General features: G+C 37.7%; 1 protein-coding gene across 2 annotated transcripts in view; it reads right to left on the reverse strand.

The window, feature by feature from the left end:
- JAG2 (jagged canonical Notch ligand 2) overlaps positions 1-14,720 on the reverse strand; it is a 94,864-nt gene that overhangs the window by 79,388 nt on the left and 756 nt on the right. For both annotated transcript variants that reach the window (XM_070931597.1, XM_070931596.1), the window contains exon 2: positions 14,278-14,598. In XM_070931597.1, coding sequence (XP_070787698.1) covers positions 14,278-14,598 — 321 coding nt within the window. The remainder of the gene's footprint in view (positions 1-14,277; positions 14,599-14,720) is intronic.

The raw sequence follows: 14,720 nt of genomic DNA on the forward strand, positions 1-14,720 counted from the left end.
ACCACGTCCCTCACCTTGTCATGTCACTGCCACATCACCAGCCGTCCCAGTAAAGTGAATGGGACTGTTGGTGAATCAACCGCAGGTCAGAGGAGCCGCTGCAGGACAGAGATGTTAGTTGCTCTTTTAAAAAAAGCCTTTTTACTAGTGATTTAAATCATGATTTAAATTGTGATTTAAATCAACTTGATTTAAATCAAACCCACCCTGCATATCACTAACTTTGGTATTCCTCTTGACTGCCTACAAGAATTGATGAAGGAAATGCATTACAATGGTCCTTAGGGCGCAGTTTCAGTCAGTAGTTATAGGAGACGACAATCTTAAACCTATAAATTTATGAAATGCCGTAGGGCTTAATATATCTCCCTTGTTGATTAACACTAAGTTGCTGGAAAAGCTCACCTGATCATTTGAATGAGAATCATCAGCATGCTTATCACCTCAGGGCATACAGGTGATATTGGAAGTTTTGCCCTAGTGTCTAGAGGCTATTAAGATCTAGATAGAATTAAACAAGCTGTAATTAAACTCAAGAAAGATGTGATTGCTTCCTGTCCAATGAGGAATTAAATGTTGTTTCTTGAGCAGAAGGCACCATTCTTCAGGAAGCCGCAACAGTAATTTGGGGATCCTACTGGTTTTATGGTTCTTGTTCAAAGGAGGTGGAAACTGGTCAAGGGGTTTTTGTTCAGCTCTGGCAAGGGCACCAGTTGTGGATCTCCAGTTATAAATGAACATTACATTTATAGGCCTTCTAGAAGTAAAAAGCTCTATGTGACTCGGAATCAACATCTGTCCAGGACCTGTTTTTTCAGACCCATGTATTGCAATCAAATAGGGACAGGTTCTTAAATGCCTGGCATTTTCCAAAGATTAAAGAGGCTGAGGTGAGGAGGTAATGCGTTTCTATAATGGTACCAATTTGTGGAAAGGTCTTCCTTTACATATTAGATTCCCCCTCCCCTCGGGGAAATCTGTAAGAAAGCAATGAAGACAGAATTATTCTAAAGAGCCTTTAGTATGCATCCTGATGTATTTGTATGTATTTTGATAGATTTGATTTAGTAATGACTGTTTTAGCATTTTAATACACAAATTGGAAATTAACAGAGTATATGTTAAAATTTATTGTAAACAGAATGTACGTTACTATTTTAACTGCTGCGCGTTCATGTGGATTCAGTTTATGTAACTGTAATAAATAAGAGGGGGGTTCAAAATATCAAAAGGCTGTAGTTTTAGGACCTGTAGAAAGGAAGAATTAGATTCAAAAACTATACAACTACTAATGTGATTTGTTTTTTTATTTAGTATTCTTCCAGGATTTTGGTTTATAAAACATATTTTGTGGTTTCCTGTGTTGTATCACCCAGCCATTTATGGTTTGTTTATCATTTTAAAAAATCATGATGTAATGCAATGTCTGAACTAGACTACAATTTTGTATTTACTGTTGATACTTAAAACTACTTAAGAATGTTCAAAATTATCTCTTTCCTTACACTTGAAATTGATCTAAAGAAAAGTATTCGGAAAGCAAAATTTTATGTTTCTGGCCAGACAATATCCACTTCCTCCAGAGTCTTCAGTTTCTTAGCAACCTCATCAAGCAAACCTAAATTTGCAATTTTTATTGGTCTTTTGTGACACATATACACATATATACTTTTTATATGATGAATTATGGACTCAAAATGCTAAGTTCCCTCATCCTGCAAACTAACATATCAAATGCTAGATTGTTACAGATATTCCCTATTTTGTTTTTGCAATCAGTACTTACTTCTATAGAATTATTTTAAGTATCAGAACTATGCTTTCATTGTCAAAGTGTCCTGCATGAAGAAGCTATCAAATTTTCAAAGTAGAATCAAAATGTATCTATTATGTTACTGAATTATCAATAGATAGTTTGAGTATAAATGCAAATACAGTAAATGTATATGAATATATGACCATTCCATGCTAAGAAATAATATAGTAGGCTTTTATCGCTGCAACTCAACATGTACAGCAGTTTATGGTCCTCTATATGTAAAAAAAACAATATTGTGCAACTTTAAGCATCATGTAATTGCACCAGTCACTTTCTCTTAGTCCATTCTACCCCATAGAGTTATTGTTGGAGAGAAGAATACTATGTAAACCTATTTGAGTTGTTGAATGAAAGATTCAATATAAAACTAAAAACACAAAACTATAAAAAGTAACAATAACTTAACCTAGGAAGAAAAAAAATGTTCCAATGACTGGTGATCAAGAGATATAAGCAATATTTTATGTCAAAAAACTATTAACATATTACTGACACAATAAACTTTCATAAATGCAGTCATATTGGAGAACCATTGGTAATTGAAAATCTAGACTACAGCCTTTTAACTAGGAACCATAATGATTGCCTAGAAAGAACAACCAAATGCTTACCAATGCCTGCAGATACAAACTAAGCAGGAATCCTCAGAATCTCAGCCAAGACAGTTATTTCTATAGGTTAGCAGCAAACATCATTATCTAAAATTGCACAATAATTTATTCAATTTATATGTCCCCCAACTTTGATTTTTAATATTCAATACTCAGTATTTTTACTGAAAAGTATTTCAGTTAAGGCTTGTAGGAATAGGAGATTGTCAGTCATCCAGATCATGGTTGTCCCAAATACGTTTTTTCAAGAGGCAACTGGACTTTCTGTTTTCTTTGAAGACGTTTTACTTCTCATTCAAGAAGCTTCTTCAGCTCTGAAATTAATCTGTTTTATTCGGAGCTGAAGAAGCTTCTTGGATGAGAAGCAAAACATCTTCAAAGAAAAAACCAGAAAGTTGCTCTTGAAAAAGCACCTTTGAGACGCTTGTAGGAATGTTAGATAAAAATAAGTCACTTTTGTTCCTTAGCTTGTATAATGTATTTATCAGTGGTGAAATCCAATTTTTTTTTACTACCAGTTCTGTGGGCATGGCTTGGTGGGCATGGCAGGGGAAGGATACTGCAAAATCTCCATTCCCATCCCACTCTGGGGCCAGCCAGAGGTGGTATTTGCTGCTTCTCCAAACTACTCAAAATTTCCACTACCGGTTCTCCAGAACCTGTAAGAACCTGCTGGATTTCACTCCTGGTATTTATATATCTCTATATAATCAGATATAAAACCTACAGGTCAAGAAAATATACGACAAAAGTACTTTCAAATTTCTTGAAAATAAAGTCCTGTTTTTAAATTTACTCCATGAAGTTTTATTTTGCAAATATTTATTTATTAAATCAAAAGGGAATTGCAGAACACTTAACATTTTATATGCCATTTATAGCATTCAAAAAACACTCAATTTCTAAAAAGTGACTCTTAATTTAACCTTGATTCAAATAAATGGCAGACACAAATTGTCAGCATTACACTGAGTTTTATTTATTTTATTTCCATCTGCGAATTTTTAATTCTGTTACTGTTTGTTACAAAATACATAGAATTTGGACAAAGAAGGTAACTTTCTGATCTAGGTTCTCTTTCCCAAGTGGGGCTGTTTGTTAAATTAATATATTAGCATTTGATTGAAAAACATCATGAGAGAACTATTTCAAGGTATTACTTGCTAAATTCCTTTAGCAATAATGTGTTTGTATGAATTATAATTTAACATTTTATTAAGATAGCTGTCCCCAACTTTTGTGGCTTAGTGGCCCAGCTGGGGGGGTGGGGAGGAAGAGGGGAACCGAGCCGCAAGAGTGGTGGGCTGGCATGCATGCATGGGCGCACCTGAGCTCTTGCATGGGCGCACCTGAGCTCTTGCATGAGTGCCCACCGGCCTCCTCCTTGTGCAAGTTGAGCTGTGTGCACACACCTCTGGCTAGTCACTTGCGTGTCCCAATTACAAATCGGTTGTGGCTCGATAGTGGCCGTGGCTCAGGGACAATGGCCTTGCTATAGTGGCAAAGATGTATAGGTGTATAAGCAAACACACAAATTAGGCAAAGTAGCCCATGAATGAACATAAACATAATGTAGAACACATCAAAATCCAAGATTACATATAATTTAAAAAAATAATCCCAACCATCATAAGATAATTTATACTGATTTCTTAAATACAATACCTCCTAATTAAATTGATTGTTCCATAGATATCAATAGAACATTGCCACTTTCCCTACTCTTACAGAATCCATGCTAGAGTGAATGAGAATGGAAAAGGGAATCAGCACACAAATAACCTCCGGTTTCCTTTCACATTTATTAAAACATCTACAGCAGTGGTTCTCAACCTTCCTAATGCCGCGACCCTTTAATACAGTTCCTCATGTTGTGGTGACCCCCAACCAGGGGTGGGTTCTAAATTTTTTTACTACCGGTTCTGTGGGCGTGGCTAGCTGGTCATGTGACCGGGTGGCCATGGCTATGTGTATAGGGACTACTCAGAGGGCTGAAAAAAGTCATTTCTGACAGGTCCTCACACTTTTGACTGGTCCTCACACTTATGACCATCCTCACATTTATGCCCGTGCAGCATTCTTAACAACCATGTCACTCATTTCACAACTGCTTCTTTTCACCATGGTGATAAGATAGGGCAAAAAACGTAAAATGTGAGGACAGTCGTAAATTCGAGAACTGGTCAAAAGTGTAAGGACCAGTCAAAAATAACTTTTTCAGCCCTCTGAGTAGTCCATGTGCACAAAAGGACTACCCAGAGGGCTGAAAAAAGTGATTTCTGACAGGTCCTCGCACTTTTGACCGGTCTTCGCACTTATGACTGGTCATCATTTATGCCCATTGTAGCATTCTTAACAACCGTGTCACTCATTTCACAACTGCTTCTCTTCACCATGGATAGGGCAAAAACGTAAAATGTGAGTACAGTCGTAAGTTCGAGGACTGTTCAAAAGTGCGAGGACCAGTCAAAAATAACTTTTTCAGCCCTCTGAGTAGTCCATATGCATAAAAGGATGCAGCAATAAAGAGGGATGAAGGAAGGGAAGGGAAATTAGAGTAGGAGTGAGGGTAAGAGAGGGAGCAAAAGAGGAGGAGAAGGAGAAAGGAAGAGGAAGTAAGGAGGAGAAGAAGAGGGGGGAAAGGAAAGAAAAGAGAGAGGTGGTAGGTTTGAAGAGAAAGATTGCTGTACAATAAAAAAGATGAATGGGAAGAAAGCCAACCCCAAACAAATATAAAGATATTAAGATAAAGAATGAATTGTTAAACTTTAAAGAATAAAAAAGAACAAATATGAATAAATAACAATAGTTAGAAACACACATACAAACATTCAATGTATTTTCTTTGAACAGAGTATTTGGCCGGTTCACAAATTTAAACAGTGTTTAGTCATTTCAATTAAATTTACAATTTCTATATTTCCTTTTTGCCATATTTATTCATCTATTTTTTTAAAAAAACCAATATTACCCTTCATCCTCATCTCTAATCTTAATCAAATTCAATTTTTCCCTTCTATTGTATACCCCTTCCCATTGTCATCTATTTTTATATCCATCCTCACACTGGTTAATTATGTAATTATGTAATACAGTTGTTTAATACAAATTCAACATTTTAATATAGATCAATTAGTTACATAACTATCTTTTTTGTGTATTAATCAATATGAACATGAATATTCCAATTATTTCCATGCAATCCAATTAATTATATTTACCAATAATTAACCAAATAATTTTCCCCATATATTCCTCCAAACCACAACTTAACCATTTCTGCTTTCAACACAATATACAATTAACAGTATCTCAATTATTACAATTCCCTAGTTAAATAGAGCTTTTTTTCTTTTGTGTTTTAAAATCTTGAACTCTCCTCTTTTGCCCTAAATTTCCCATTGTTTGCACCTACCTTTTTTGGTGAGGAGAAAGAAAAAGAAATCTCTCTCCCTGCCTCATTTTGTCACTGTTGCAGCAGAGCCTGCTTTACTTTCAGTTTCCTTTTAGCTAGGGGAAAAAAAAATCTGCTCCAGCACTCTTTGCAGCAAGCAAAGAGCTTGCAAAACAAGAGCTTTCAAAGGAGCCTGCAAAACAGCTGAGAGCGAATCAGCTGAGAGTCGGAGGCCGATCTAATCATGCTAATTAACCTATGCTGAAGCTGAAAGAGGCTGTTTTTTTCTGGCTGTTTGCTTGCAAGGAGGTAAGTGCTGCGAGGCACAGGTCAAATGGGGGGGCCACCCTCCTTGCCACTTAGCCCCCTGTCACCCCCCTTTGCCTCTAGTGTCCTTCTGCCACCCCCCTTGCCACTTATTGCCCCCCTAAGGCATCCCACCGCCCCCCAGGGGGCGGTACCGCCCACTTTGGCAACCACTGGCTTAACTACTTAACCGGTTCTACCAAAGTAGAATCCCACCACTGGGTCTACCCATTTATATTTGCAGGCACCGATCTACTCATTTGTTTTCTTTTAACACTGATCAGCTGTAGGGTGGCCCTTTGAAGCCCCGCGGAAAGAATTTAAAGTTTTTTTTCCCTCTAGCCACAGAGGGACTCCGGAGGCAGCAATAGATTGGGAGTGGGGGGGGGTAAGCGAACGGCCGGCGATCCAACAGAGAGTGAGGGTGAGTGAAGGCGTGGGGGGGGTGGCGAGAGAGGGCTTTGGCGACCCCTGTGAAATGGCCGTTCGACCCCCAAAGGGGTCGCGACCCCCAGGTTGAGAACCGCTGATCTACAGGATAACACACCTTTCTTCAAAGAGAGTCAAATAGGCAATCAGAACCAAGTTTTCCATTATTATGTGCCATTAAGTTGTTTTCAACTTCTAGTACCGTGATGGCGAACCTGTGGCACACGGAGCCATATTAGTGGGCACGCCAGCTCAGCTCTGGGGCGCATGCGTGCACCAGCCAGCTGATTTTTGGGCCTTCTGGGCCCACCAGAAGTAGGGAAACAGGCTGTTTCCTGCCTCTGGAGGGCCTGGGGGCGGGGTGGGGAAGGCCCGTTTTTCTTTCTTACCTGACTCCAGATCCTCTCTGTGTATCTGGGAAGGGCGAAAACAGCCTTTCCCACTCCCTTGGAGGCCCTACGGAGGCTGAAAGGGCCCATTTCCCAACTCCTGGTGGGACAGGAAGTGACGTTTTTTCCTGTCCCCAGTCTCCAGAGACTCCTAGAGAGGCTCCTAGAGAGGTTCTGGAGGCTGGGAACAGCAAAAAATGTCACTTCCTGTCCCACCGAGAGTTGGGAAATGGGCCCTTTCAGCCTCTGTAGGGCCTCCAAGGGAGTGGGAAAGGCTGTTTTCGCCCTTCCCAGATACACAGAGAGGATCTGGAACCAGGCAAGAAAGAAAGATGGGCCTACCAGGCCATCATGTGCCAGGAGCGGGGGGGGGGAGGGGGTTGCACAGGCATGCGGGTGGGCACGTGCGCACGCGACCCTCCCCCGCCCCTCTCTCCTGGCACGTGATGGCAAAAAGGTTAGCCATCACTGTTCTAGTAACTACATAGTTTTTCTCCATGTCAATCTCCCCTAACCTGATCCTTCAGATCTTCCAATGGTACATTCTTCAGCATTATAACTAAAGCAATCTATGTTTTTTATGGTTATCCTTTTCTCTTTCCTTCTACCTTATTCATTTTGCATAATGTGTCCAAAGTAGGATAATTTGAGCCAGGTCATTTTTTCTCAGAGTGAGAGCTCTGGGTGGATTTGTTTAATGATATATTTGTTTGTTTTCTTGGCTGTGTACAATATTCTCAGGAGTTTCTCCAACACCAAAGTTCAAAGGCATCAACATACTTCTAATCCTGTTTTTTCAAAATCCAACTGTCACTTCCATAGTGTTTCACAGTTAATACCATGATTCTGTGATTTTGATTTTTGTTGGTACAGTCACAACATGGCATTTGAAAATTTTTCCCAGAGCCTTCATGGTTGCTATATGAAGTGACAGTCTATGGCATATTTCATGACAGTTTGTTCCTTTACTGTTGAAGAGAGATACTAAAAGACAGAAACTATCCATTCTATTGTAAAACTTTCATTTTATCAGCTGTATTCTTACATCAAATATGTAACTTAAAAGTTCTAAGAGGAAAAAAATAGTATTAATTCTATTAAATAGTATTAATGTTACTTCTATTTTGCTGTTTCATTAACTCACTTTGAAATAAAAAAGTCATTTTAACAAATTAGTTTGATTACAATACTCAATACTTTTAAGTCTTAAAAAGATATTACAGGTATTCCTGTAATATCTGTAGCAACCAGAGTTAGGCCAAGCAACTTAATCTTTGGATCAAATAGTCACCATCTACCCAGTAAAGGCTATATCCTCCCCATCTCACATAATAGTGCATAGATTTACTATTTCAATTAAGAACCACTTTTTGAGCAAAATAAGAGAGCTTCCAAACAAATCTAACATACTCTTTAATCATCAGTAGTGATAGATACAATTTTGGAAGATTGAGGTGAACTATCTCCTAAGAGTGCAAATGTACAGGACTCATTGCCATGATACGCTGTGAAGTAGTTTCAGACACATTCAGACATGTTCTGGAATGGCTTCTGAATGTTTATTATTAAGTTATATAGAAGTTAACTTAATTGGTATATTTTAAAAAACTACTATTTTGCTTGAGATAGTTAAACTTCACACAACATACACCCATCTTTCATTGCAAATTAATGTCTTAATAGAACCAATGTTTTACAAATGTTGCTTAAATATGTATTAATCTTTGTAAATTGTTCACATCCTGACCGCTTTCCAAGATTTGCTTTTTTATTCATTCTATTCCAATAGATTCTATTAGTTTACTTCAGATTTACCCTATCAATCCTATGCAGAACTGAAACTTGAATTTGCTCTAATAAAAAATAAACTTTTTAAAAAACATAGGAAGGAAAGCAAAACATGAGCGAAATCATCATTTGAAAATAGGCAATCAAGTACAGTACTTAAAACTATGTAAATAGATAGGTTGTTTTAACTGCATTTGAATCATAGCCCAATACAATAGTTTAATACATCAATATTCTTACTTAGAGTCTTCTTACCAATAAAATATAACACTCTGAAAATGCTAAGATTCTTTCATCTTCATATACAAAGCTGGTTGCATATAACTGGCTTAGTAATGCAAATCAAAATTCTAATTCCAGTTGTACCACTAAGGACAAAACCAAATTTGTCAATAATTTGTATTGAGAAACACTTTTATCAGGTTTTATTTCTATGAAAATGGCTGCAAAATAATCCACAAAATACAGATAAAAATATTTTGTTCCAAAACTACAGCAACATTTTCAGTTAGAGTAAAAGTGCTGAAGTTATCATTAGTCTAGAAAGTTGAAAATGTGCTATCAAGTTGGTGCTACTCTTTTTTAACCATATATTTTCTCCATTCTAATTTGTACATCATCTGATTCTTCATGTATTTCAATCATGCACCCATCATTATTGTAACTGAGTACATCCACCTTGCTGTAGGTTGCCTTCTTCTCTACTTTCCTTCCATGTGTCCAAAGTAGAAAAATTGAATGTGGTCATGTATGCCTCAAATGAAAATTCTGAATTGATTTCTTCAATAATCCATTTGTTTTCTTGGTTGTCTACACTATTCTCAACTGTCTTCTCCAACATCCATCATCAACATCAATTCTATCCTAGTTCTTATTCCCACCTTACTAAAAACATTACATATATTATGACAAGCTATATACAAGCATATATATGAATGACATGCCAAAACAAAAAAATGTAACTCCTTCATACACAGCTGTGATAGCTGTGTATGACAGGTCTCTCATGTGTCTTATAACGAGATTTCAAGAAAATGTTTGATTTATTTTATTTAACAAATGTATATAGTCACCCATCTACCAAAATAATTGTGATTTTTACAGCAATTTAAACAGTGTTTTACAGCAATTTAAACAAGAGTAAAAAACTATGGTAAATTACATTACAGGACAGATCTCTACTGCATTCTACACATACCCTAACAAATGTAAATGTTCTCTCATGTGAAAATACTATTAGTTGATGAAAACGCAGCATCACCTTAAGTGAGAAATTTAAGTCTAGTCAGACTTTCTTAAATAAGGTGAGAATTAAAACTACAGACATGATATAATTGAAGATGTATGCTTAACTGAATAATCCCAAGAAGATAACTATGCTGTATCCGACCCATTTTCTTAAGTGCAATATTATGCATACAAAGATTAATAGCCCATTTACGTTTTATTACTCATCAGTGTAGGAAAGAAAAATCTAAGGTTAGACTTAGGTTAATCACCATAAAAGACAATAATTTGTAATATTTTATGAGGAAAAGTTGTAATAGTTGCATAGAAAAGTCTTAGCTTCAGTATTAGGGGAAGCATTTTCCCATTTTACTTTGCACGGTGAAAGATTCGTATTTTCATTTCCACTGCCTTTCCTCAGGTTAATTTGACAATTTGCAGACCATTTATTCTGTGGCACTGTGGCTTGAGTAATATGGTTTTTTAAAACATATCTATTACCCTTCAGGCAAGTATAGCTGCTTCTCATCTTTCTTACACTGTTAAATAGCATACCCCCAAAGTCAGCAGATATGGTCTACTGTACCATTATTTCTGAAGAATGATTTCAAAGAATCTTATAAAGACTCTGCCACACACTTCTGTAAGTAGTAATATATATTATGGCAATTAAGAATGAAATATTTTAATTTTCATTCTTGAACAACTGTGCCTAGCTATTATTTAAGAATAATTACAAATATATATATTTAGAAATAAGGAACTCAATAGTTGTTTCAGTTAGCCCCTTATAATCTATCACATGGGAATATTTAAAGAATAAAAAGTTTACATGTGAAAACCTGAAATATGCTTGTAGATCATCTTGCTATTATTTTAAAGAACTTTTTTGAAATATGATAAACCCAGGACAAACATTTATGATCCTAGTCTGATTATTTCATCTTATTAAAGTTGACTTTTTCCCAACTTCAAACACTTGCACAATGATTTAAACAAAGTATTAATATTGCAAAGTCAACAGGTTGAAAAGATGCTTAGTCAGATGTTGAAGAAAAGCAATACATCAAATGAAAGGACCTTGCAAATATTAAAAAGATTACAGCATATATTTATCATTAAAGCATACATGAAGTGCTTTAGTCAAAATTAAGTGAAGATAAAAATATGACCTTTTCAAAATGTGACTAAAAACTAAGCCAGTTTTGGCATCCAAATCTGGGCAAAAGAATATACTGAGCAATGACTCTAGTCTCTATCCCCTGAATTAAGCATGTATGTTATAATATTTAGACCTTAAATATCAAGATAAGCTAAAAATAGACCCATTCATTAAAAACCGAAAGCATTTAGTATTAGCAACTACTTTCAGGCAGCAAAAATCACCAGTTGCCAATAAAAACTGCTCAGTCTTTAGACCAAGGAACAGCTTTCTAAAATTTGTAACAACTTGTATGGTTGTGAAAATTGTGCCTTATCAATGAAGGATTCTTCACAACAATTATACAACTATATTCCATACAGAGCATACTCAAAGCACAGTTTTACTGTTCCAATTTAATGCTAAAAATTTCATCATAAAGAAAATCTCACCAAGATATGTGGATCACCCACAAATTTTGTATTTATAATCCTTTTCCTAATAAATGCAATGAAAATGATTGTTCAATGAAAGGAAATATTTTAAGAATGGAATAGTTTTGATTATATCACTACAGTACCTTTTAAGAAGACAACTATGAAAATATGAATTGCTAGCTAATAGCAACAAAATAGATTCAACAGTGAATGCAACAAGTACAGTCAGCTATCAAAGTGACCATCACATGGACACTGCAACTTGCTAAACAAACTCCATTTAAAACTGAAAACAGGTGGATTGTACTGCATTTGGTAGCTTTATAGAATCTTTGTTTTGTCTTCTATTGTTATCTATTATTTCAAGACTGTAGCCATTCCTACACACTAATAGAAACTATTTAAAAAGTACAAATGACAAATATTCTTATACACCTGCTGTATTGGTAGAATTCAGCATCTGAATTTAGGAAATATATTTTCCTTTTAGTACATTTTTTTAGAGAAATCCATTCCACCAGTTATCTTTTGTTAACCAACCCAATTCTTTTGTGAAGATTCTTTTTTGTTAAGCACTAAGGATCTCTCATCCCTTCCCATTTGTTCCCTGTGGTGCATATAATACTGTATTCTGTTTTGCAAACAATCATAGATCTAGACATACTCTGGTAAACAGCCAAAGATTAAAGTACATTATTTACTGTCATACAAGCACTCATGTCCAGAAATCAAGTGCAGCTGCTGTGGGGGTGAAAATATGATTGATCCTACAGTTGTTGCACATTTGATCTGCATGCTTTGGAAGTGCTGTAAAAACTCACAGGGACAACTCCACAATTTGGTAAGTTTTATATTCTACCCATTGAGATTATATCAAAACCAATAAGTATATGCTTTCTACACATACACTGCAAGCCCAAATCATTCTTCAGCTGAACAGGGAAAAAATGTAGCATGTATAAGTGTAATATATATAATACATGTTTTAATATGTGTAAGCCCAGCCACTGTGGTTTGGAATCATGGTTTTTAAGATTGAATAACTTGTACTACTCCATCCTATCACGGTCAAAGTCAAGAGTGAATTTTAAAGCCATCGCTCAGTTTAACAAGTGAATAGAGTCAGTCAATTTATCTGTCATGATAAAAAGAGGGAAAAAAATGGAAGAGGAAAGAAGAGGGGATATAAAAAAAGATTTTTTTTATAAAACTAGAATTTGAAGTGATCAATGAATTCCTAAAACAAATTATAAATCCTTCCTCTCTTGAGTTATTGGTTTCTTACCCCTTTGCAGTAAATGTACCTCTTCACATCTACTCAACAGACTTTAAACCACGAATTGAATTCTGGTCTAAATTAACAATCGACTGGAGCAGTTACGGATTTCCTAACAGTGAAGAGAGTTGGAATAATAATAATAATAATAAACCACGAAGGAGAGAAAGAAGAATGCTATAGAAAATCAGGAGCGGGTTTCCAGCTGTTCCCTTCCCCCATTCAGCCCGAGGAGACGAAAGAAGCAGCGAGGCTCCTACGCGCTTCGCCCTTAAACGCTCTTAGTCCAACGGTCGCTGTTGAGGCGCGCGCCAGGAGGGTGAGTATTCTCGCCACGCCTCCTCCCTACCCGCCAGGTCTAGTCCCAGGAGCCAAGTCGCTCGCGCCTTTCGCGAGCAGCAGCACGCGCCCCGCGCTTTCCCGTAGCTCGGGGCTAAGAGCAGCTGCTTGCTTTGCAGCGGCGGCAGCCACCGCCTCCTTCCACGCCCCGCCGGCACAATTCTCTTCTTTTACGCACACGCCCTGTGATACACGTTAAGTATTTCTTTAAAAAAAAAAAAAGACAAAAAGGTAAAATAAAATAAAAACAAAAAAACAAAACCCGAAGGCGCAGCCACGCGGAAAACTAGCTACACGCGCCCTCTGCTGGAAAGACGCTTTTGCAAATCCAAGAAGTGTTCAGGAAATTAGAGGTGTGTGTGTAATACAAATATATTTTAACAGAGGGTTGGGCGGTAGCGCTTTTCGCCGGAGAGAAAAGATGGAGAATCCGAGAATATGCAAGCCGTAAGTATCTTCATCTATCCAAAGCAACAACAAACCGGTTTGGCGCAGAGGTCAACTACTCGCACCTGGACATGCGAAGAGACGCTATCGCACACCGGGCTTCTACTTCGCGCCTCCCCCGCTCCTGGCAGCTGCTCCCACCAAGCGTAGACACGCCCCTAGGAGATGCCTCTAGGTGCGCCGTTTTCCATTTTTCAAAGTAATCCCCTCTTTCACACGTTAAAGAGTTTTATTGTCCCCATCAACTGGCTCGTGGAAACTTAAAGCTTCATTACCCCGCGCCGCACAAATTCGCGCGAGGTTCCCACAGATCCGCAATACAAAGCGTGTGGCTGGGTTTCGTGGATGTTGAGAGGGAAAACTTGCAGCTTTATAACGAAACGGGAGAGATTGCGATGCTGCTCTTTTTTTCCAACCTCAACTTGGTTATCCCCCCCCCTTCCGCGTGCTGAGGGAAGAGCAGGAAAGAAAAGAAAGGCGCCCGTTAGACACTCTCCTCCACAAACCAGAAAAACCCAACTCAAGTTACAGTTCTGCAATTACCCACAAAGTAGAGAGTCAAAAGCGGCGGCAAGACGGCCCGTTTAGCAGCTACTTACAAAAACACAGCTGCAGAACCACGATGGCTTATTAGAGAAATAGACCAGGAACGGAAGGAAAAAGAAGGGACTTACCGGCCAAGCAAACTGAAAAGGTATAACAATCCTCCCCATGTCGTGGTTTTTACCCTGATGAAAATTTCGGCTGTTCAGATAAAAAGTATTTCCACCAAGAACAGGAGTAGATCCGGAGCCGTAGCTGCATGTCCCAATAGGCGTGATTTTAGCCTGATATTCCTTCAGACAGACTTTCACATAAGTATCGCACTCATCCCGAGTACAGTCCACGTTCGTTGGGGGTTTCATGCCATCACAACATTCCCCATTCAACAATTCGCCGTTTACATTCTTTACCGAGTTAATCTGCAGCTCGAAATAGCCCGTGGACTGGGAGACCTAAAAATAAAGAAGCAAAAAGGGAGAACCTCATTAACTGTAGTGTCCGGGGGTGGGGAGGGAGTACATGGAGATTTCCAAGCGGCCACTCCAGAGTTCTCAACGACAAAGTAGCCTTCTGA

Source organism: Pituophis catenifer, unplaced genomic scaffold (genome assembly GCF_029215685.1).
Source record: "Pituophis catenifer annectens isolate HBS135680 unplaced genomic scaffold, rPitCat1.0.hap2 SCAF_1, whole genome shotgun sequence".
Classification (NCBI taxonomy): domain Eukaryota; kingdom Metazoa; phylum Chordata; class Lepidosauria; order Squamata; family Colubridae; genus Pituophis; species Pituophis catenifer.